General features: G+C 38.4%; 1 protein-coding gene and 1 non-coding gene across 4 annotated transcripts in view; one reads left to right on the top strand and one right to left on the bottom strand.

Annotated features, from left to right (window-relative positions):
• The first annotated feature begins 6068 nt into the window (after window positions 1-6068).
• On the top strand, window positions 6069-6251 carry LOC111722481. Its single transcript, XR_002771278.1, has one exon. It is a non-coding gene; the product is annotated as a U2 spliceosomal RNA (small nuclear RNA).
• Window positions 6252-6935: 684 nt separating this feature from the next.
• The window catches only part of ZNF354A (zinc finger protein 354A), a 19988-nt gene continuing 1553 nt past the window's right edge, over window positions 6936-25370 (bottom strand). For 2 of the 3 annotated variants that reach the window (XM_023508645.1, XM_003802830.3), the window contains 3 exons: window positions 21037-21163; window positions 19930-20025; window positions 7004-9060 (listed from right to left, as the gene is read on the bottom strand). In XM_023508645.1, coding sequence (XP_023364413.1) covers window positions 7499-9060; window positions 19930-20025; window positions 21037-21163 — 1785 coding nt within the window. In that variant the 3' untranslated portion in view covers window positions 7004-7498. Of the gene's footprint in view, window positions 9061-19929; window positions 20026-21036; window positions 21164-25370 lie in introns of those variants that run through there. The other variant, XM_023508646.1, reaches the window with a different exon arrangement.

The raw sequence follows: 25370 nt of genomic DNA, 5'->3' as shown, positions 1-25370 counted from the left end.
ACCAGTTGGAGTCAGGGGACCATGCCCCCTCTTGCCAGTCTCAGTCCACTGCCTGGCAAGCCTCTGTTCATAGGTTTTGTTACAGTCAGGGAACCATACTCCACCCGCAGGTCTCAGTCCTCACCTGGATAGCTCACCAGCCCCACTGGAGGTAGTAGAGTATGGCCTGGCCCTCAGGATTTGGTTCACACCCAGTAAGCCACTGCTCAAGAGTTCTGTTGGAATCAGGAGACCACATCCTTGCTCTCAGGTCGCAGTCCAAGCCTATTAAGCCTCTGCTTACAGGCCCAGCAGGGACCAGCCCTGTCTGCCAAACTCAGTCCATTTTGGGCAACCACTCTCTTGCTGTGGGTGTTGTCAGAGCTGGGAACTCTGCACACCGTCCCACCAGACAGCCCAAACTAAGGGTCAAAACTACCACTGGCTGGGCATAGTCATAACCAGCTCCTCCTCCCACTGTGTGTTCCTTTCTTCCCACACCCTCTTTCTTCCCCTTTAGTCAAAGATTTCTTCCTGATGGTTGGTGGTCCACACTATGCCCAGAACTCTCAGGACAAAAGCAAACGCTCTATGCTCTGCAGAAGGCAGAGCTTCAGGCTGCCATGCAAGGGGGAAAGGGTGGACTGGGAGTTTGGACTTGTGGGGGAAAATATCTGTTCAATTTTATGCCTGGTGGGGTGGTATCTAGGTTCATAAGTGGGACCTCCCTGGAGGAAGAGACTTGAAGTTTAGCAGCTCTCTCTAGCAAGGTAAAATGAGAGGTCTTTTGTTTCCTGCTCATTTGCACATAGGCTGCGGCAGGCCTCCTGCTTGGGGGAGGGGTCTCCCGTCTTCTAGTCAATAGGCTTTGTACTTGTAATTTGTTTTCTTGAATGCTCTTCCTTGGAGTTGCAGCTTGTTGAACATCTTTCTTGGCTCAGCTCCCCATCTTTGGGTTCGTAGAGTATGGTTCTGCTCAGGTTTACTTCCTTTGCTCAAGAGCCTCTGATGAGGGTTGCTACCAGTGGGCTATCTTCCCAGAATTCCATCCATCATTTCTGAATTCTTTTGTTACCTCACTGTTTCCAGTGAAATAGGAAGTGCTGAATCTGAGTCTCTATAAAACTAGAAATAGATGAATTTGTGAAATGCTTTTTCTACAACAAGAAAAACATGGTCTCTGCCCATATTCTGTTAATATGAATTGATTTTTATATGTTGGACATATCTTGTATGTCTGGGATAAATTGCATTTGCCATGGTGTATAATCCTTTAATATGCTGCTATATTTATGTTAACTTGGCTAGAAATTGGCTAGCCATATGTTCCAGTGGTTTCAAATTCCTTGAGTATCTTTTTGTCTCCATTCTGGATTTTGAGCTTTCCTAAACACTCCTCTCAGGGAGTTTGTGTCCTGTGGTTCTGTTGCTGTAATCTAGTGTTATTATACCTGGGAATTAAAATAAATACTTAAGATTCTTCCCTCAGTTACTGACTGGATCCCCTCTTGGCCAAGAGGATTCCCCAAACTGAGTTGCTAGCCTTGAGAAAGGGGATCAGATATACCTCATCATGCCTCCTCCTTCTTAGAGATGTCCTTTGTGACTCATAACAGGCCTAAGGCCATGAAAGACTTACCTGCAGGTTTGCAATATATAGAACAAACCACTTGAGTCTATCAGGTATTTTGTCTCTAATTAACTGACCTTTATCTTAAGCATTCCTTTTCACTGGTGGTCTTTTAGAGGGAGCCTAACTTTCAGCCAGTTGTCAGCTAAAGAATCTTTAAACCCACCTATAATCTGTAAGCTCCCTGCTTCTATATGTCCCACCTTTTTGGGCCAAACCAATGTATGTTTTCCACGTATTGATATATGACCTCACCTGTAATCCCTACAATGTGTAAAACCAAACTGTTACCCCACCACCACTTGCTCAAGGCTTCTTGGCTTTGGCTCAGAATAAACCTCCTTAAATTATTTAACAGAGTATGGCTTCTTTTCCTTCGACATACCAAAGTCTTGCTGGTATGGTGGCAGAGGTGGTGCATTCTATAATCTTCCAGTTAAATTTGTGTCAGTGTGCCTGTGTGTGGGGGCTGAGATCTCTCACATGTTTCTGAAATGGTATAGATTTTTGTCTCTTTACCCTGTACTTCCTCCCTGGTTGCAGTATTTCCAATCTATTTCCTTGAAGCCTTGTCCCCTGTTGATTGTATTTCTTTACCCTTTGGTGAGATAGTAAGGTTAGAGAGAGCTATAGCGGGAGGAATGTCCTTCCCCCCAGGCAGCATAACACTACAGCAACTACTTCCTAAGTGTTGGCTTTTTTACGGAAGGCTCTGTATTTCACAGTGGTTACTTATCCTTCTGTGCCAGAGCCCTGAGGGAATCTTTCTTGGATCTTCACCTTGTGAGTTTTATAGGAATCCTAGAAGTAATGGCAATGGAATTATAAGGGACTCCTTAAGACTATGGCCCTCAGAAATTTCTCACTCTCAGTCTGGGTCATACTCAACCTCTAGCAATTCATAATTACCATTTGTTTTCTTACCAGCTCATGGCTCCAGGAGCTTCTGCTCTAAGTTAGCAAATATGGGCTGCACCTTTGATGTATCTGTCTTTTCAGATTTCAGTGTTTCATCCTCAGCTCTCAGAAAGATAAAATGAAAGTTATTAATTATTAGTTTGTCCAGTTTTTTCTTTCAAGGACAGCAGTGATGACTTCCAAGCTATTTACATATCACAGCTAAAACTGGAAATCTCAACAAGTTTCAGAGTGCTAATGAATTAAAGAATACTGAATGCCACCAAAATCATAAAAATTCTTTAACTGCTCAGTTAAAAACTGTTTAAATGCCTAAGAGGAAGGGTATAATTTCATGATTATTTCAGGGTCAGTAGAACAGATATCAAGATGTTTTCTGTGTAGCATGATGCAGAATACGGGCAGGAAAGCCAACACTTTCCGTAGAATACTCCAGGTTTAGCTTTAATTTTGAATGAAAATCATTTATATGGTAATTTTCATTTTTACTTTTTGTACAGATGGAGCCTTGTTGTTACCCAGGCTCATCTCAAACTCCTGGCCTCAAGTGATCATCCTGCTTCAGCTTTCCAAAGTCCTGAAATTACAGGTGTGAGCCACCACACCTGGCCCAAAATGTACTTTTATGCATCTAAGGCAAGTGAGTAAAGCAGAGCTAGACTCTGTTCTAATAACTCTGTGCAGGCATTAGCCAGGCAGTCTATGACTTGTATGAAAGCCACTAATTGCTACCCCTACTGCAGTAGATGTCTCTGTTATCTATATGTCCTTCAGAGGATACATGTTGGACCTATGTAGTAACCTTGTAACTTCCCTAACCTTCTGTCATCTTTGAGGACAGTTGGCCTGCCTTGCATCAAGGGCATGGGCCAACCTGACCTTTCCTTGAATCACAAGACTTTCACATGCACCCAAGCCCTAAAATGTATAAAAGGAAGACCAGAGATTGAGTTGGGGGTGGGGGGGGTTCGATTTTTGGAACACTAGTCCGCTGAGTCTCCCGACTGGTGAATAAAGCCACTTCCTCTTCCAATTGGTGCCTGGGGTCTTTTGTCTTTGTTGGCTCTTGCTACACATATACAAATATAATAAATATTGTCAGCTCTTGCTACACATCTACAAATAAGTATTACTACAAATATAATAAATTTGTATTTATTATATGTTACATCCACCAAAGCAGTAAACGTTTCTTATTAACAATTGCATTCAGCAAAAATTTTGTATTTCTGAGGTCTAATTTGGAAGGGATAAGATAGCCCTATAAGCAAGATTTTTCAAAAGAAGAACATTGCATAAGCAAAAGGGAAAATTTTTTGTATCATTGTGATTATTTGCATCTGGGCTATATTATAAAAATATAGGGCATTTTATATTTTTAATGATCTCTGCCATAGCAAATAGTGATTATTTTATTATTACAGTGGATTTTATCCTAGCACTTGAAAATTTGTTTGCAATTTTAGAATTAGATATTATTTTAATATGTTCTACTGATCACTTGCACTGGAAAGATTGATGAAATGATATACACTGTGGAAGGTCATTACAACTTCTGTTGTGATTATTTTATTTTCATCTTTATTTCTTTTAATCAGAAATCTTATCCTTTATCCCTTTCTTTAGTAGTGGAGGAAATCACATATATTTTAGGCTTAGCTGTTAGTATATGTTGGTTTCCAGCTTACTTTTTGTCATTTTTTTATATTGAATAAACAACTGTATACTGCAGAAAAAGCTTCAAAAGGACTTTCCTCTAATTTAAGATACCCAATGTCTTGAAAATTAATCATGAAATTTTCACTTGCATTCAGGATTCAAATATACACCAAAAATAAATAGGCAGATCTCATACTATGTATTCTTAACACAAACTACAAAATTCAAAAAATAGATATCACCACAAGAATCAAAAATACTGGTATCCACTCACAAGATTGAAGCATAACTAACAACAAACTGGGGTTGAATTGTTGAAATGGTTGCAAAGTTACAAACTAACAAACTGAACTTGGTATGTGACATAGAAAAGGTAAACTTCATGGGTGCTTGCAATGAGAGCTCTATTTGCAAGGAAAAGTTTCCCTGATGAAAGCCAGAGCTTATTTCTTCCAAGGTTTCTGGAAGCTTGATGCCCAGGGATTGGCGGATTTACAGAAGCAGAGGAGTGCTTATGGATGGTCAGACTTTCAAGTGTGGTAGCTTGGTTGCTGTAGTAACTCTTATTGACTGGGGTATTTTCACAAGCATGGCCACTGGACTGAGGCTGACTGACGTCTAGAAACATGAGGCAGTCACTAATTGGCTGACTTTCAGAAGCTGGAGGCTGTAGTTAACTTGCTAACTTTCAGAAACACAGCCACTAGAGTGAGGCTGTTGCTGAATGATTTCTAGAGCACCTGTACTGATCAAAAAATCTAATTACTGGGGATTATTTATGACTAGGGACTTTGGCCAAAAGAAGTCTTTTCCTTTAATATGGAAAACAACTACTTTATTCCCAGTTAACCCTTTTTATTGTCCCTTAGGAGAGACCAGGAGGGATTTTTCCGATCTTTATTTGCAGAAGTAAGATTTCTAGCTGGTATGTAAAACACTTAAGTATGATTTCTAATTTGTGTTAGTGATTTAAATGCCAATTACCAAAGCAGAAAAACAGCTCTATGTGTTGATTTTTCACTAGAAAAAATCTCTGAATATATTTAGTGTGTCCTAACAAAGTCAATACTAGATATAGGACAAAATCATTAAATACAGGACATCTTTATCTGGCAACACTACCTGTGAGTTAGCTTAGCTTTTCCCCCTCTCATTATCATCACTTATTTGCTTGCAAACTATGTTTTATTCTAATACATGATTATCTGTCCCATATTCTCCATCCATACTGTTCCTACTTGAGTTTGGACCCTTTTATTATAATAGCCCAGATTTCTAAGCATCAGTCTGTCCAGCTTTCTTCAACCTCCCTAAATTTATCCTCTACACATTGTCACTACAATTTCCTTTTGTTAACATTTTTAACCCTATCGATTATAAGATAAAATCCAAACTCTTTAGCATGGCAAATAATGCTTATTTGGCCTCTGCTTTCTACTCAAGCTTTAGCATCTATCATTCTCTTGCTATTTCTACACTTAAGTTTCCCAAACATGTCAGTATTACTCACCTCTACTCTGGCACAGTTTCCTCTTATATGGAATGTTTACTTCACCCTCAGAAAAGTAATATTTCTCCAAACTTGTTTTAGGCATCAATCACTGCCTCTGGAAAACTTTCATGTCTTCAGGCTCCCTTGATGTCTCTATCTTCATCTTGTGCATATTTTTCAATACTCTGATACTGCAACATACTGTCATAACTTATTTGTCTATTAAAACATTTATATACTGTGATATAATTTGCTTACTCATTTATTAGTCCCTCAACACCACACCACACCCCTAATTCATGGCATCCTAAAGAAAGGCCTTTCTTCCTACAACTTGTAGTGGGCAGTAAAGTACCTCCTCTAGTTTTGTTTTGTTTTTTTTAATCACTGATTGCTTCTCAGTCTTTTGGCTAAGATCAAGCACAATATTTGTTCTTATCAGTTTAATACCTGATATAGTCTCTGTTCAAGGACAATATATCAAATGGCTTTCTGGAGGAAGGAGATAGAATACGAGCTTGTCTACACATATTGACCTAGTATTGTAATACCCCCAGGACTGCTATACCCCTCTCATGAAAATACACAACCTCTCCCCTCCATTTACTGAGTCTATCAAATAACTGATGTCGATCTTAGTATGTTCAGGCTGCTGTAACAAAATACCTCACACTGGATAACTTTTAAACTCCTGAAATTTATTTATTTATTTAGCTCTGGAGGCTTTAAGTCCAAGATTAAGGTGTTAGCAGATTTGGTGTCTGGTGAAGGCTCTCTTTTGGTTCAGAGAAGGTATATTCTTGGTGGGTCCTCATATGGTAGAAGGGTAGAACAAGCTCTCTTGGGCCTCTTTTCCCTCTAATCCTATCCATGAGGGCTCCACTCTGATGACCTAATCATCTCATCAAAGGCACTACTTCATACTACCAATACCTTTCAGGTTAGGATTTTAATATGTAAATTTGGGGTGAATACAAACATTCAGATTATAGCATTATCCTTTTCAAGATTTTTCCACAGGTGTTAGAATTTTTGAACTTCTCATAGGTCCTTTTGCTGTAGCATTAGACTTGAAATAATTGCCTATTTTTCTCTTTAATACATCTAAGCTGACAGTTTTAAGGCTACATCACAGATATACAATATGACTTCTAAGCAATAATAAAGTTCCTGAGTACAGACTTAGAAATTGAGAAGGAAATTCCCAATTCACAGCAATTACAAGAACAAAAAAGACCAGATTTTAATTTTTCTGTTTTTTAATGAAATTCATGCACAATATTTGACATTAGGCCAGGAAAAGGACAAACCCCAGAAGCTGAGAGGTAGTTTATAGTTCATTTTTTTTCCTATTTTGGTCCTTTTCTCTAAACATGTATAATTCCTTTGATCAATTCTTTCATATGCTATTAAAATGTTGTATAAAAATATTACTAGTATACATGTATACACTTTGGTGTTTTCTCTAAAGAGAAAATCCAGAGCACACTTCCCTACCTACTGACATGTTACTTATGATCACATATAATATCTAGCATACACTTGGGGGTATTAAGAGGGAAAACAAACACATTTTATAAATGACCAAAGTCATGTCTTCAGTTGTAAATTCTTCATCTCTGGTTATTTTAAAAACTATCTGATGGGCACAGACACTTTCTTCCTACCTATTACATAGTCAAAGATCATTCATGGAATTTAACATCTAATGAGGACTAATTACAGAGTTTTTCTTACCAATTACATTTATTACATCAGTCTTGAGTATATATTCTCTGATAAGCTTTGGTTTAAGGCTTTCAAACATGTAAATCTACTTTCTAGGAGTCCTCTTCAATATGAATTTTATAATGATTAGTAAGGGATGACCTGTGGTTGAAAAGTTTCCCACATGTACTACATTCATAGGGTTTCTCCCCAGTATGAATTCTCTGATGTGCAATACGTGATGAACTTTGTCTAAAAGTTTTCCCACATGTGTTACATTTAAAGGGTTTCTCTCCAGTATGAATCCTTCGATGTTGAATAAGAGCTGAACTTTGGCCAAAAGATATCCCACATTCTTCACATCGATATGGTTTCTCTCCAGTATGAATTCTCTGATGATTACTAAGGGATGAGTTACACCTGAATGTTTTCCCACACTCATTACATTTATAGGGTCTTTCTCCAGTATGCATTCTCTGATGTTGAATGAGAGCTGAACTCTGTCTGAAGGCTTTCCCACACACTTTACACTTACATGGTTTCTCTCCAGTATGGATTCTCTCATGAATAATAAGTGTTGAATGGGAACTTAAGGCTTTCCCACATTCATTACAATTATAAAACTTCTCTCCAGTATGAATTATTCGGTGTCTATTAAGTCGTGAAATAGAAGTGAAGCCTTTTCCACATTCATTACATCTATAGGGCTTTTCTCCAGTGTGAATTCTTTCATGTTGAATCAGAGATGCACTCTGACTAAAGGCTCTTCCACATTCACTGCATTTGAAAGGTTTCTCTCCAGTGTGAATTCGCTGATGATATCGAAGGGATGAGCTAGACTTAAAGCTGTTGCCACATTCATTACATAAGTAGGACTTCTTTCTGGAATGAATTCTTTGACATCCAGGAAGAGATGTGCTGCAACTAGATGACTTCCTACCTGGATTATATTTACAAGGGTTTTCTTCAGCATGAACTTTTTGATGTATAAAAAGTCCTGATCTTCGGCTGAAGGATTTACCACATTCTTTACACCTATAGCATTTCTCTACAGTATGGGTTCTTAGATGTTTATAAAGGGATGTACTGAGAGTAAAGGCTTTCCCACATTCTTTACATATGTATGGTTTCTCTCCAGTATGAGTTATTTGGTGTTGAATAAGAGCTGAACTTTGGCTAAAGGCTTTATAACATTCTTTACATTTAAATAATTTTTCTCCACTATGGTTTTTCTCATGTTTACGTAGGGATGAAGTATTAATGAAGGTTTTTTCACACATACTACATTTATAGCGTTTCTCTGCTGTCATTTTTGGTTGATTAAGTAAATCTGAATTCTGTTTGAACCTGTTTCCTTGTAGGTCACATTTTGGTGGTGTTTTTTCTATAGGGACTATCTGTTGCATTACAAGAACTGATTTGGAGCTGGAGTTTTGGCTAAATTCCACATTTTTATGGCTCCTTTCTAAAGTTGGGATTTTTCTGTAGGTAACTGAAGCTATATGAAAACTTTCCTTTTTACCTTGCTTTTTCTCTAATCTGCCTTCATATATGCAAGAATTTTCTGATTTTAAGTCCCAGAGTCCATTCGTTTCAGATCTTTTCATTATCAGGCCCTGAAGTGAATAGTCTTGTGTTTGTGTTGACTTTGTGGTTTTATGACTGTTCTTCCATCCTGGTGGGGAGGGGGAAGAGAAATTGAAGATGTTTCACTGGATATCACAGCATTCAGCTACTGAGATTAGATGTGTAGAATGAACAAATACTGATGATATTTAAATATGGACCTAGTATCTACGCAAAACGTAGCAGGAAAAAAATAGGAGAGTTAGTATCATGAAACATAATTGATGGGAGCTGACGTACTAGGGAGAGAATGAGAGAGTAAGTCACCAGAAGAACTGGCTAATGGAAAATAGACAAAATAATCAGAAGGGGAGCTTGAGTTGGGAAAGGTAGTCTGAGTCAGTATCCAAAGCCCATGGTGGACTCATAAATTAACTTCTTGACATTTTTCTTTGTGTAATTATTCTTAACCTGGAAAGTTTTCCCCTTTTGTTTTTCATATCAAATTCCTTTGTATCCTTCAGATTTAGTTCAAACTTTTTAACTCTCTGAACTCTTTCTTCTATCTGAATTTCCATAATCCACTTCCCTTACTATAGCACTTACCGAAGTTTTAAATATATGTATTACATACCTTTATAAAATATACACACATATATACACTCTATTATATTTATATAACTTTCTTTCTTTCTTTTTTTTAAGAAAAAAAGCACCCTTGGTAGAGTGCTGTGGCGTCACAGCTCACAGCAACCTCCAACTCCTGGGCTTAGGTGATTCTCTTGCCTCAGCCTCCCGAGTAGCTGGGGCTACAAGTACATGCCACAATGCCCGGCTATATATAACTTTCTATATCTCTATATTTCACTTTCCTTTTCTAAGATGTGTTCTTCACAAGCAGATTAGCATGCCCTATTTTCTTACAGATCCTCTTGGTAGCACCCAGATCCCAAATTATACACAAACCTTGTGTATTTTGATAAATCTTTCTTATTTATATATTCCTAATTTGAACAATGCCAATAATCTTACTTTCATATTAATTTCATATGTACAAATATGCATATATATTATACATACACACACACATCAAAACCCTGCAGTAGTTGCCTTCCAGGATAGTACATAGGTGATTGAAGAAGTTTCAGGGCCAGTTTAAACAGGAAATCATTAGTGAATTAACCTACTGAGGTATCATAAGTAAGGCATGAAGGCATGAGCTGCTACCTAGAAATGTAGCCTGAGTTCATGCAGTAAGCAGGAGAGGCCATGTAGGGAGAGCTCAAAAAAGTCAAAGATCAACAATAAGATAGGTATGGATATACAAAGGTAAAGTAAGGTTAACATGAAAAAGTAGTAAAAAGCTAAATTCCATAAAAACTAAAATTGGGTAGGGATGCAATTCAATATTAAATTCTGTCAGGAGAATGGTTGTGCACATCGTTTGGCATTTTTTCCCAACCTAGAAGTAACTATTTAAAGAAAATCATTCATATCTCATTGTATTTGCCATTCTTATCTGTTTAACACATTAACTGCCATGTGAATTGTCTTTAATTTAATGGTAATTTTGAACCTAGGGGCTAGAGAAGCATATATACTCACATGTCTCTTGACCTATCTTGACAGAATAAAATACTGTGGATCCAAGGGAAAAATATTTTTGTCTAGTGTGGCAGTCAATGTATTAACATTCACTTTCTTATCTCTGTACAAAATACTCTTCCTTAGTAAATATAATAATATATTCTGCTTTTCTCTTACCATTGTTCACTTCCCAGTTTCTTTCATGGATAATTCTTTCTATATTCTCTCTATAAAAAATGGTATTTCTTACAGTTTTAGACCCCACCCCCTACACCTTCTTGACTAATTGCATAGGCATCTGTATCTTTATTATTTATTATAAGGAAAAGAGTTTTTTTTTTTTTTTTTACTATCCACTTAACACCTTTCTAGTTCCTTTTCCATTTAGTCCTGTTAAATTAAACAAGCAAATTTCAATACATAGCCAGGCATAGTGGTGCATACTTATATTCCCAGCTGCTACAGAGTCAGGAGAATCACACGGCCCAGGAGTTTGAGATCTTCCTGGGAAATATAGGAAGACCTCAATTCAAAAAAAAATTCAATATATTAATTATTTGGGCCAAACATATAGAGAACAGTGACAAAAATGATGTCCCTTCCCCTGTGTATATCAGTCATTGTTTCTAAGTTTAGTACATGTGCTAGGAAGAAGGTAGCAAGATTCTACAATTTAGATTCTAGTGTATAAAGTGATGGTAGAGACACTGCCTTAGGCCTTACTATAAAGAAAGGCTGCAGTTATGTGATCAACTCACCTTTATGAGAGCCCTGAGCATCAGGATCAGGTACTTAAATGGTATTTTGTTACCTATGCAGTACTGCTTCTATTATAATCTCCTAACTAACGTCCCTGTATTGAGTCTAGCCCTCTGCCAATTCAGTCTACACACTGCAGCCAGAATAATCTTTCTAAAATACATACTTTCCTTAAGATCCTCCAAAAGACTTTTTCAATGAGTTATATCTGAAGTCCAGAGTCTTTAACATGGTAAACAAGGTACTTAATGATCTGACCTTTGTCCACCTCTGGCCTCACCTCCTTCCCCTGGCTTGTTGAAATACATGCAGTTTCTCTATGTCTTTTTTTCTTATTTCTTTATTTTTTATATATGCTGGGGACATTCTTTCCATTCACAAATATTCATTAGGCTTGGTGTCTATAGCACAGTGGTTGCAACACCGGCCACATACACCCAGGCTGGCAGGTTCAAACTCAGCCTGGGCCAGTAAACAACAATGACAACTGCAACAAAAAAATAGCCAAGTGTTGTGGCAGGCACCTGTCCCAGATACTTGGGAGGCTGAGGCAAGAGAATTGCATAAGCCCAAGAGTTTGAGGTTGCTGTGACACCACAGCACTCTACCAAGGATCTCAAAAACAAACAAATAAACAAACAAAACCTCCAAATATTCATTAGGTGCATACAATGGGCCAGGTAATGTTCTGGGGAGTATAGATGATGTGTTGAATTAGACAGGGTTCCAGCTTTCAAGGATCTTACACTGGGAGAAGGTGGAATGATGAGGCAAATAAAAAGTAGATAAATAAAAGCCATACAGATATCAGAAGACAGAGCTTCCCAGGCGAAAACCAGTGAACACAAAAGTGAAAGTGTGGTTGGCTTCTGAGGACCAGCAAAAAGATTGGCTGAAGTGCAGTGAGTAAAAGGAAAAATGGTAAAGTCAGACTAGAGCAAGAAGTGGGAGGAAAAGTCCTCTAAGGTTTCCCAGGTGATGGTAAGAATTGTGAAGTTAAACTCTAGGCCTGATTTCCTTCCTTCTAGGAAGCCACAAGGGAATCACATGCTTATCTGAGTAGACTACTGTATGGAAAGCAGACTGTGCTGGGGTACTAGTGGAGCAGAGAAAGGAGACGCCATATAAGAAGCAGAAAGGGGTAGAGGTACAGATGATTGCACCAGAAGACCTCCTGGGACAGGACTAACAGGAATCACAAGGTGCTGAGAAGGAAACAGAAAGTTAGTGATCACTCCTAGATGAAGGGGAAGGCCATGAAAGGGGAAAGTCTGAGGGAATATTCTGTTTCACATGTTTGTGATGGATGAGATGACTAAATAGACATTGAGAGAAGATACTGAGAGGCTCATTTGTGCAAATTATTCTAGAGATCCAGAAAAAGGTCAAAGCTGTAGATAGGCACTTGAAAGTCATTAGCATTATATTCAAAGCCAAGGAACTGAAAATCATTTGGGCACTGCAATATTTAGAATTTTACCAGGTGTAGTGGTTCATGCCTGTAATCCCAGAACTTTGGGAAGCTAGGTGGAAGGACTACTTCAGGCCAATGGCTTGAGACCAACTGGGGAAACATAGGGAGATCCTGTCTCTATAAAAAAAAAAAATTAAAAATTAGCCAGGTGTGGTGGCAGGTGCCTTTAGTACCATCTCTTTGGGAAGCTGAGAGAGGAGGATTTGGTTGAGGCTAGGTGTTTGAGACTGTAGTGAGCTATGATCCTGCCACTGTACTTCAGCCTGGGTGACAGAGACTCTGTCTCTATAAAGAAAGAAAATAGCATTTAGAAGTTAAGAAGAATATCAGAAGAGTATGATTATTTCAGGCCAAAGAAAGAAAGTACTTCAGGGAGGAGTGAACAATAACTGCAGCAAATAGTTTGAGGACTAAAAACTTACTCCAGATTGTGGCAAAATGGAGGTTGTTTGGGATTTAATAACAGTGATTTAGTGGAATAATAACAAAGCTCAACTGAAGTACGAAGAGGAAATAGTGGGAGGCAAGAATTGAAACACCAAGAATAGAAATCCCTTTGAACAATTTTGTTTAAAGGAGACTAAGGAAGTGAGACATGTGGAGTTTTTATTTTTTAATGGACATGATTAGAATGCAAGGGTCTACAAAAGTTCTGAGGAATTCATACCAACTCTAAAGTACCAATACCTTTGTCCTGAATTCCTTTCCACTGAAGCAGACTTGAGTCTTGGATTGTGGACATGCTAACCGTTCCTTCTGATTAGCTTAGAACTTTCTACCAGCCTACAAATATCTCTCTTGATGTACAGTTCAACCTTTACTCCCTTCTAAAATCAAGCCCAGGCCTAACCTACCTCCTGATGAACAAGGTTAAAACTTAGGTCAGAAATTCAGATATCTTGCTATTGACCACTGCCCTGACTTGTTCCTTTTTTTTTTTTTTTTTGAGACAGGGTCTCATTCTGTCACTCAGGCTAGAGTATAGTGGCATAATTATACCTCAAATGGCCTTGAGTGCCTAGGCTCAAGAAATCCTCCTGCCTTGGCCTCCTAAAATGTTGGGTTATAGGTGTAAGCTACCATGCCTGGCATTGACCACTGCCTGACTTCTTCCTTTTATTAGGTCTAGATTCTCTTTCCTTGGCTCTTACTATACTCTACTTTGACAGTGTTTCTTTAATCTTTTCTCCCTAGATGATTTCATTCACTACCATGCACTGCCTATCCTGACTCTCCTCAAAATACTTTACAGAGGTATTTCCAACTGCCTGTTAGAATTTCCATTTGAGTATCTTTCTTTTTAAATTTAACCTACCCATATATGAACCCAGTGAATTTCTTTTTAACCCTTTTTTATAAATTTCCCAGTTGAGTTACATTATAACCTTTTCAGGTACTCTGCCATAAATTCTTAGTTTCATTGTAGAATCTTCTCTTTCCTACAGTCCAAGCACTAGAAAGTCCCTAACATCCATCATGAATATGACCAAGGTTAGGATTTTCTTAGTCTACAGCACTGATTTCCAACTGGTATGCTGTGGTACACTGGTGCGCCCTAAGAGAAATCTCAGGTGTGCAAAAAAAAAAAAATTTTTTTTTTTGAGTCAGAATTTCACTTTTGTTGCCCTTGGTAGAGTGCCACGGCATCACAGCTCACAGCAACCTCAAACTCTTGGGCTTAAGTGATTCACTTGCCTCAGCCTACCAAGTAGCTAGGACTATAGGTGCCCACCACAGCCCCGAGCTATTTTCTTTTGTTTGTTTGTTTGTTTAGCAGGCCTGGGCCGAATTTGAACTTACCAGCCACAGTGCATGTGGCCAGTGCCCTAACCACTGAGCTACAGGTGCCCCAATGTCATGAAAAGTTCTAAAGATCATTAATTAAATTATCTCCAAAATAAGTTCAAAGCACTCTTGTTTGATCAACCTAACTTAAGTGTGCTGCAGAAATTTAACTACAGGTTCAAGTGTGCCATGAAATAAAAAAAAGTTGAAAAACATTGATCTACAGTGACTATTCTACTGATTCTCAATATGTTCCTCTGACCCATTTCTCACATTTCCAGTATTATTCCCCCACTAGGTTTATCTTTATTAATCTACAGAATTCCTCTTGATATTTCTAAAAGCATCGGTTGTTCTTTATTTTATTCATTTATCAAAAAATTTAAAAGCACCTACTATCCTAGGTACTGGTGATCTACAATACACTATGAATCCAGAAATACAAAGAAACAGTTCATTTCTTCAAGGAGTTTACAGTTTGGCATTATAGACGAAGAAGTCAATGGACAATCACAACAAAATGAGATAATTTCCATAATAACAACACAAAGTAGAAATGGATGCAAACTTGGGCTTAGAAAAGCATCCAAATTATCCTCAGATAGTGGACAGTACAGGTTGAAAGAATGCAGGGAGTGCCTGCCTAGAGGAAACACTGACATACAATATAAGATTTTAAAGGATCAGCCATAGGACAGATGGAGGGGTAGCATAGGAGCTGAAGGCAACATCAAAATCTGTGAATCCAAGCCAGCTATTCAGATTCATTTCCTAAAGTATCCCTCCTCACTTTATCCTATAGCCAGGCTTAGTCAATGTTACTACTATATGTCACTTGTACCTGCAGTATCATAAGTTTTGCAGAGTCAGAGAGCTAAGGAAGCTACTGTTGAGAATTATACATAAAGCATCATAGGGGTAGTATTACACATTTGCAAACATCCTTCATGTTTGGGTTGGTGGAAAAGGGAAATGCTGCTCTAGAAATTTTGTTTCAGTAACTCTAATTTTTAACGTCTTTAATGTGGAAAATTTTCAGAATGTGCAAAAGCAACATGAATTGTACAGTGAATACCCAAGCCATCTTAAATAAAAACTAACACTATTCCATCTATAACCTTGTTATGGGTTAAACTGTGTCCTTCACAAAAGATATGTTGAAGTCCTAACTTCCATAACCTTAGAATGTGACCTTATTGAAAACAGGATCAAATTAAAATGAAGTCATTTGAGTGATCTCTAACTCATTATAACTGATGTCCTTGTAAAATGGGAGAAATCTGGACATAGGCATGCTCAGTGGAAAGATGAGGTAAAGACACACAGGGAGAACACAATGTGAAGACAGAGATTAGGGTAGGACTAATGCAGCTATAAGCCAAGGGACACCCAGGACTGTCAGCCACCCTTACAAGCTTAGAAGAGGCACGGAAGAATTCTACCCAGAGTCTCAGAGGGAGCAGGGCTCTGCCAGTGTCTTAATTTTGGACCTCCAGAACTGTGAGACCATACTTTTGTTACATTAAGCCATTGAGACTGTGGTCCTTTGTTATAGCACTTCTATCAAACTAATGCAAACTCCTATCTTTTTCACTAGATTATGATAAAGCAGACCCCAGATATCAATTATTTCATCCATAAATGTACTCTTAGCATGTCCACCAAAATTAACACTATTGTGTGCTGTTATTTTTGTTCTTAGGATCAAAAATAGTGATTAGTAAATTACTAATAAATCAAACTGCTATGATAATAAAGGCATTTGAAATAATTCTTCAATATGCTGTTAAGACACCAATTTGAACTGCAATTAGGGTCATTTTGCTTTCAATATTTAGAGGATACTTTCTTTCTCTCTTTTTTTTTTTCTTTTTTGAGATAGAGCCTCAAGCTGTCACCCTGGGTACAGTGCTGTGGTGTCACAGCTCACAGCACCCTCCAACTCTTGGGCTTCAGCGATTCTCTTGCCTCAGCTACCAAGTAGCTGGGACTACAGGTACCTGCCACAATGCCTGGCTATTTTTTGGTTGTAGTTGTCATTGTTGTTTGGCAGACTCTGGCTGGATTCAAACCCACCAGCTCTGGTGTATGTGACTGGTGCCTTAGCTGCTTGAGCTATAGGCACCGAGCCAGAGTGCCTATTTTCTTGTTTTTATTTAATTTTATTATTTTATAAAACATTTTAATAGTTCAAAAGTCGAATTATATAACAAGATACCTCAAAAAATTCTAGATTTTGTCCCTGTTCCCTCCATCCACCGTCTTCCTTCACCTTACAGGTAACCATTTTTATTGGTCTGCTTTTATCTCTCTCCCCCACACTTCTGTCTTTTTTTCCTAAACATAGCTGTGTGCTGCTTAACAATGGGGAAAATGTTCTAAGAAATGCATCTTTAGGCTATTTTGTCACTGTGAGAATGTCAGAGTGTACTTACACAAACCTAGATGGAAGAGCCTACTATACACCTAGGCTACATGATGTGGCCTATAGTTCCTGGACTAAAAACCTGTACAGGATGTGGTTATACTGAATACTGTAGGCAACTATAACAACTAAAGTATCTGTGTATCTAGGTATACTTAAACATAGAAAAAGTACAGGAAATATATGGTGTTATAATCTTATGGGACCACTACTGTATACGTGGTCTACCGTTAACTGAAACGTTATGTGGTGTATTACGATATAAGCAAATATATACATTCCACCCTTCTGGGAGGTCACCCCCCGCCCCTTTTTTAGATAACAGTACTATACTTACTGTTCTATTCCATACTTTTCCCCACTTACTAATATATTCTGGAGTGGAATATAGTAGAATCACAGAGTTCTTCCTCATTCCTTTTTTATTGTTGCATAGAATTCCATTGTGTGGATGTTTATTCTACCAGATTCCTTTAATGGAGATTTGGGCTCAGTATAACTTTAATATATCAGGACTTTACATTGGTACATGATAAAGGTACAGCTTTAAGTCAATTTCCATATTGCTGATAAGCAAAAGTAACATTTATAAATTCCTAGCTCAAATTGAACTTTCTGGGCCACCATCATCCAAAGCCACATGTAACCAAGATCACTTCTCCCCTCAGAGGAACATCAGCATAAGGTCTCAGAATTACACCCCAGAGGAAGGAAGTTCTCTATGTGCTGACATGGAAAGAGCTTCAATATATAACAAGTAGAAGGAGAAAATATGATGCATTGTATACCAGGTGATTATCCCTTATCTGAAATGCTTGGGACTAGAAGTATTGAATTTTTTTTTTAAATTTTGGAATATTTGCATTATATTTACCAGTTGAGCATCCCTAATCCAAAAATGTGAAATCCAAAATGGTCCAATGAGTATTTCCTTTGAATGTCATGTAAGCACTCAAAAAGTTTTGGCTTTTAGAGGATTTTGGATTTTAGATTTTTGGATAAGGAACACACAACTTGTTATAATTGGAGTGGAGAAAAAAACATATAGAAATAATTGTTTATATATGCATAGACAAGCTCTTCCATTGAGTGCTGCTGCCTCTTCTTCACATCTGATTTTCTCTCTCTGTAAATCTATTTCTCTATACAGTGTATTCTATACCTGTCCATTTCCTTCCTCTCACTCCTCATCAGCTCCCACCACTACCCTGGCTAAGGGTGCTATGACCTCCCTGCAGCTAAGACAGGACACTGTCTTCAGTTCTCGCCTAACTTATCTCTTGGCAACATCTGACAATGATCTCTCATCTCCCTAGACATACTCTTCCTATGCTACAGTGACTCTGTATTTTCCTCCATGTTCCTCACTTTCCATAAGCCATAATCTCTTTTGTTGTGCTCATTTTCCTCTATCTAATCTTTGAAGTTCCTTAGTGGCAATTCTTCTCAATTTGCCACTTTATGCAGGCCAGATTCAATTATAAACTTATACTCTAGCAAGAGGTCTCTTCTGTTCTCTTTTCCCACTTTTTAGACAGCCCACTCAAAATAGCAGCTTAGATACTTCAAAAACACCTCAAAGGTAACATGCCCACAGCCAAATTCATGACTATTCCCTGCAATCTGTTCAACTCCTTGTCTCTGAAAATGGCACCATTTCTCAGTCAAAATCTTAAGAGGCATTCTTAACACCTCTCTCTCCCTCAGCCCCCTCATCTAATCAATTAATAACATCTGTTTATTCTACCTCCTAAATGTGTCTCAGATTCATCTACTTCTCCTCACCTCCCTTGTGAGTCCTAGCCCTATCTACCTTGCACCCAGGCTCATCAGCAATCAATACCTGAGTATTTCACTCCACCTCAAAAGAAAACTATCCCACATCAAAGTCATCCTATACCCCAATCACACTGGCTCCTTATCCTCCCTCATGAACCTCATGGCAAGTACCTTCTCCATAGTAACTTCCTATCTCCATAACTGCAGTAAGCCCCTAAGGTTTCCTACTTCTAGTTTTGTTTCACTTTAAATCTATGCCATAGGATGCTTCCAAAGTGACCATTCTTATTAAACTCAAATCACTTAAGAACTTTAGGAATATATTCTCTATGAAAAATTAAAACATTATATATAAATAAAGTTTTCTTTCAACTTATTCTTGATCTCATTCTAAATGTAACTAGTGTTACCAGCTAAGGTGTGTCCTCCTAACCTTTTTCTCTAGCTTATATGCACATTACACACATAGACACAAACACACATAATTTTTCACAAACATAAATGGTGATATGCTATAATGCTCTGTAACTTCCTTTAGTTCTTAATTTGCCTTGGAACTCAGTTCACAGCAATGAGATCTTTTTTTTCAGTCTGACAATCTTTGCCAGAATAAGGACACTTTGTAGTTTCTTTAGTCTTCTACTGAAGGACATTTAAATTGTTTATGATTCAGATTATATTTTCTAAGATATCAAAGACCATGTGTTTTGCTGCTTAAATCCTTTAATTTTTTCCATTCCTCTACCATAATGTGCACATCTCTTAGAATTGTACCACAGTACTTACTACATGGCCCTTCTCTAACTTTCTAGGCTCATTTCCTTCCTCACCTCCTTCTTTTTCCAAATTCATATCCTGAGCTTTAGCCATAATGAAATATTTGCAATTCCTTAAATATACTATGTTTGCTGAATGAATACAACACTGCTCTGTTCTGAAACAATAGGAAAGAACAAGTAAAGAGATTGTTAGAGTTTTCATTTGCGAAGCAATTACAAGAAAATAAGCAAAAGCTCTTATCTAGGGGCCTGGGCTTCCTCTTCCCTACCACTTCTGGAGAATTGAGAACCGTAAAGAGAGTTTCCCCACCATATGTGGGTTGCAGCTCCTCTTATTAACTAGACTGTTGCTTGTAGCAATTCCTGGGCACCCTGGGCCCACTCACTCACCTAGAGAGGAGCCTGTAGGACTTTCTTTCTCTACCATCCAGGGATCTTCTCCTTGCTGCAACAGGGAGATCACTTTAGGTTTGGTAAATGGGAGTCCTGCTCATAGACACACACATAAAAACAAAATGAAAAAACCAGACTTGGTTTTGTTTCGACACAAAGAGGTATCCCAGATTTAAGTGTCAAATCCAAGAAATGGTACAAAACTTTCTGTGGGTTGTTCAAGTTGTGTCCCCACAATTTAAGGGAATGTGTTAAAGAAAAGGCAAGTAACTTGTAGGACATGACTTTGGTATAATTAATTGTATGTTAGAGAAATATGATAAATGTGCAGCCTTGGTAATTAATAGGGTGCTATTAGCTTTCTATAAAAGAGGGAATATTGGACATAAAGACTAATTAAAATTTGAAACAACTACCTATAGAAAGGATTATGTACTAGGTAGCTTGAAAAAACTACCTGACTCTCTTTCAAAGAGTGCAGTGGTCATCAAACTATGAACTGTATGCCAAATCCAGACCACTGTTTGTTTATATATGGACTAAGGCAAGGAATAGTGAAAAAGGAAAAGAGGACTACATTATAGATACCATTATGTGGCCCACAAAGCCCAAAATATTTACTACCTGTCTCTTTGCATTATATATATAATTATATATATGTTAAATATAATTTTGTGTACATCTGTGTATATATAACTTTTTCTTATCCTTACCACTAGACCACCAGGGAATCTGGCTCTTTATAGAAAAAGTATGCTGACCCCTGGAAAAAACAGGTGGGAAAGGTTAAGTGTTAGGTTGACTTTGAACAAAGCTCTATTGAGAGATGAGCAAACCAATCACAGAACAATTGGTGTGGGAAATGAGGCCTTATTCATGTGTACAGAGAGAAGGGGATGACTGTCAACATCACCTCCTCCATTCCTATACATAGGGTAATTCCATGCCTATAGGGGGGAATATATTTGTAATCTTTTTTAGATATCTGATTTGTATAACCCTCAAACTCAGATAAAATGTTTAGATGACCTGCAGCTCTTACAGAAGGGGTATCTGAGATATCACAATTTCTGAATTCAATATCTGCAGAGGAAATATCCTTACCCAATGAGACCAAGTTACTGTAGTTCTCCAGCATCACATCTCGGTACAAGTTTCTCTGAGAAGGATCGAGCTTTCTCCATTCATCCCTACTGAAGAGCACAGCCACATCCTCAAACATCAGTGATACCTATAAAGACAAAGCATTCCAGCTCACCTAGGACTACACCTCACAGAGTGAAAAGGACAGAAGTGGAGAGGCAGACAGGGTGCCCACGAAATGCTTCTGATACTATTCAAGGTCCTGAAGGTTCTAGGCCATTTGTTTAATAAATAATTGACCAGTAACAACATATGCTGAGTAGCATAAAGCATGACCCAGGCCTTGTGTTAGCCACTGTAAAAGATGTGTAGATCAAGGCCTTTAGTGGGGACATTTATTAGAATAATCTTTCTGAAGGCAATTTGAAAATACCTATTAAAAAACTTGGAAACATGTATATTTAACTCATCAATCACTTTATTTGTAACAGTGCAGAAAAGTACCCACACAAAGATACTTCATATAACATTCGTTAATAAGAAAAAAAAACTCAGAAACAAACTAAATACTCAGTGATGCGTAGTAGTGTAACCTTGTAATCCTAGCACTCTGGGAGGCTGAAACAGGAAGATATCAGTCAGAGAAATACCAAGACACAGTCTCTACTAAAAATAGAAAAATTAGCTGGGTGTTGTGGTGGGTGCCGATAGTCCTGGCTACTTGGGAGGTTGAGGCAGGAGGATCACTTGAACTCAGGAGTCTGAGGTTGATCTGAGCTATGATTATGCCAAGGCATTCTAGCCTGGACAAGAGAGTTAAGTCTCTGTCTCAAAAACATTAAAAAAAAAAAAGATAATGAAAATTAAAATAGCTATAATTTACTGAATGTTTTTATGGGTCAATTACCTCTCATAGAGCTTTACATTAATCTTTAGTGATATTCTTTATTTAATCTTCACAACAATTCTAGAAGGTCCTATTATTGCTCCCATGTTATACAAGAAAAAACAAGAGTCATAGAGAAGATATAAAATTTGTTAACGTCCTGTAGCTAATGTAGAAGTAGAATTCCAATCAAGGTGAATATCTGAGTCCCATTTTTAACCACTATGCCAAACTGCTTTCCAATGTCTATCTCTTAGGGTTAAGAAATAAATGAAATAATATTCAATGAAGATGGATAGTGATGACAGTTACACAACAGTGTGAAAGTCCTTAACATACCAGTGAATCATGTACTCAAAAAGGCTAAAATGATAAATTTCATGGTATGTATATTTTGTCACAATAAAAAAAGTTAAAATGATAAAATAAACACAAACATACAGACAAACGCACACAAATAGATGGGCATAAAAAATGATTCAAAGGGATGCATTCCAAAGGGCACAAAAGTGATTACGTCCAGATATTAGAGTAAGAGTGATTTTACTTTTCTTATGTATTTTTTCCTCTAAATTATTACAATGAGCATATAATACATGTATGATAATTTACTGACATTGGCATAGGTGAGAATATAAGAAATGATCTTTGCCCTTGAAGAATTTACAGCCCAATTGTCAGACAAAGAAAACATAAGAAATAATTTGAACAATGAAAGAAAACCACGTAACTGCCTAGGACTGTACGCCACTTCTTACCTAGTTCCATCCTCACTGCAAATGAGGAACATGAGGTCCACAGCAGACAAGACCCCAGGCCAAATGCTTGATTAGTGTGGCAAGACTATAACTAAAATTTTGTAACTGTGAACCCACAACTCAGTATGTTTTCTCTCTGGCTTTTTTTGAGACAGAGTGTTACTTTATCACCTCCAGTAGAGTGCTGTGGATCAGGCTCACAGCAACCTCAGACTCTTGGGCTCAAGTGATTCTCTTGCCTCAGCCTCCCAAGTAACTGGGACTATAGGTGCCTGCCACAATGCCCAGTTATTTTTAGAGGCAGAGTCTTGCTTTTGCTCAGGCTGGTCTCAAACCCGTGAGCTCTGGCAATCCACCTGCCTTGGCTAGAGTGCTAGGATTACAGGCATGAGCCACTGCGCCTGGCTCTCTTTGTTTTTCTTTATTGAGACAGGGTCTCACACTCTGTCATCCAGGCTTGAGTTCATGGGCATGATCATAGCTAACTGTAACCTCCAACTCTTAGATTCAAGAATTCTAACTCAGCTTCCTGAGTAACTGGGATTACAGGTGTGTGCCACCATACCAAGCTAATTTTTGTGTGCACATGTTTTTTTGTTGAGATTGTATCTCACTCTGTTGCCCAGCCAAGTGTCCAACTCTTGGCCTCAGGTGATCCTCCTGCTTTAGCCCCCTAAAGTTCTGGGACTATAAGCATATACCACTGTACCTGGCCTTTTTTTTTTTTTTTGAGACAAGAGTCTCACTTTGTCACCCTTTAGTACAGTGCCATGGCGTCACAGCTCACAACAATCACAAACTCTTGGGCTTAAGCGATTCTCTTGCCTCAGCCTTCCAAGTAGCTGGGACTACAGGCACCTGCCACAATGCCTGTCTATTTTTTTTTTTTGCTGTAGTTGTCGTTGTTTGGTAGGCCCGGACCTGGTTCAAACCCACCAGCCTCTGTGTATGTGGCTGGTGTCCTAGCCACTGAGATACAGGCGCCTAGCCCTTTCTCTGTTCTTATACTTTCTGTCACTGAATTTTACACACAAGTCTACTAGGTATTGATGGATGGGCAGCAGTTATGGTTGGAAAGAACTATGGTATTGACTCGCACACAAAGATGGAGAAGATTCTGGGCAGGAAAGTAACTAGGCTTTGTTGGAATAGAATGGGAAAATCTTAAAGGGAAAAGAATAGCCCAATTATGTAATGGCAAGTGTAGCCTCAGATCAGACCCTACCACATTCAGGGGCCCAAAAGATAATGTCATGTTGTAGAAGAGCTCTGGAAACACGCGGCTGGATCCCCTGGTGATCTGAAAGACATACACCACAGTTGCAGTGGATGGCCTGGTTATGGACTGAGCTTTCATTTGCTCATTTGCAAAACAGGAAAAATAATTGCTATGCTATTGTGAAAGTGAGAAATAACAAATGTAAAGCCCTCAGCACATTCCCTAGCATGCTTTACACTTAATAAACATCAACTGTTATTGTTAGATGAAGATGAGTAAAGAAAAAATGAGTATTTTCTGGGTAACAGAAATATTGCATAGCAATTTCTATCAGTATTATTGCTAATACAACATCATTCAGCTACACAACAACTACATATTGTGCAGTTACCATGGCAATCTGAATCTCAGGTCTAACCCTAATCTAAATATTTTCCATGCAGTAACTCATATGATCCTCTTACCTACCTTAGGAGGTAAACACAATTGTTATTACCATTTTATAGGGTACTAAACTGAGGCACAGTGAGGTGGGAGTTGTTTGCCTAAGGGTGACAAACAGTAACAGATGGGTAACTCTGTTGTCTGGTCTGAGAGCCTCACTTCTTAACCATTGTGTACTGTGTACATGGCCTGTCCAATACCAATATTCCGTAAGACCTTCCCTCCAGCTTCTTGAGGGACTCTCTCAAGAAGGCAAGAGCTCTCTCCACCTGTGGCCCCTGCAACATGGCTGTTCTTTGTTCATGCACTATCTCACCTGGTTGGAATTCTTCCCCTCTCTCCCAAAATAAAGATAAAAATGGCAGGTCTAGATCAGTTTTCAAGAGAGGGGTACAAACAAGGCATATGATCCATAAAGTTAAGAGAAAAAAACTAAATCCTATGAGTTGGAGAAGCCTGGGGGGTATTACGAAAATGCTCAGTAGTGGAAAGAAAGAAAAGCATTCTCACCAAGGGTAGGAATGGAAGACATGGATGAGTGAAGGAGGCAGGGCCAGAAAGGTTTTTCCCAGGTATGCATGTTTGCTATATCACTAGTGACATAAGACTCACCGCACTTTACCTGTCAAATGAGTAATCACACAGTGGATTGGCATTAGAGAACAAAAGTGTGTCTACTGAGAAAAGAAAAGAACACTAGGCATGGAATGGGAGGGTGGGGAAGCATTCCCCAAGAATCCACCATCCAGGAGAGTGGACCAACACATCTGAGGTAAAAGAATTATTGCGCTGAACAGTGCCTGTGGCTCAAGGAGTAGGGCGCCAGCCCCATATACAGAGGGTGGTGGGTTCAAGCCTGGCCCAAGCCAAAACTGCAATTTAAAAAAAGGACTATTGTTCTCTGAAACCAGGTGAAGACTGTATTGGGTAGAGAACTTCAGTTAGAAGGTTTAAAAAAAAAAAAAAAAATTCATCCATGGGCGGCGCCTGTGGCTCAAAGGAGTAGGGCATCGACCCCATATTCTGGAGGTGGCGGGTTCAAACCCAG

The sequence above is a fragment of the Otolemur garnettii genome, unplaced genomic scaffold (genome assembly GCF_000181295.1).
Source record: "Otolemur garnettii isolate 467f Iridium unplaced genomic scaffold, OtoGar3 scaffold00261, whole genome shotgun sequence".
Taxonomy (NCBI): Eukaryota; Metazoa; Chordata; class Mammalia; order Primates; family Galagidae; genus Otolemur; species Otolemur garnettii.
Note: the sequence above shows the minus strand (reverse complement) of the source record. Positions and strands in the feature narration are given on the sequence as shown.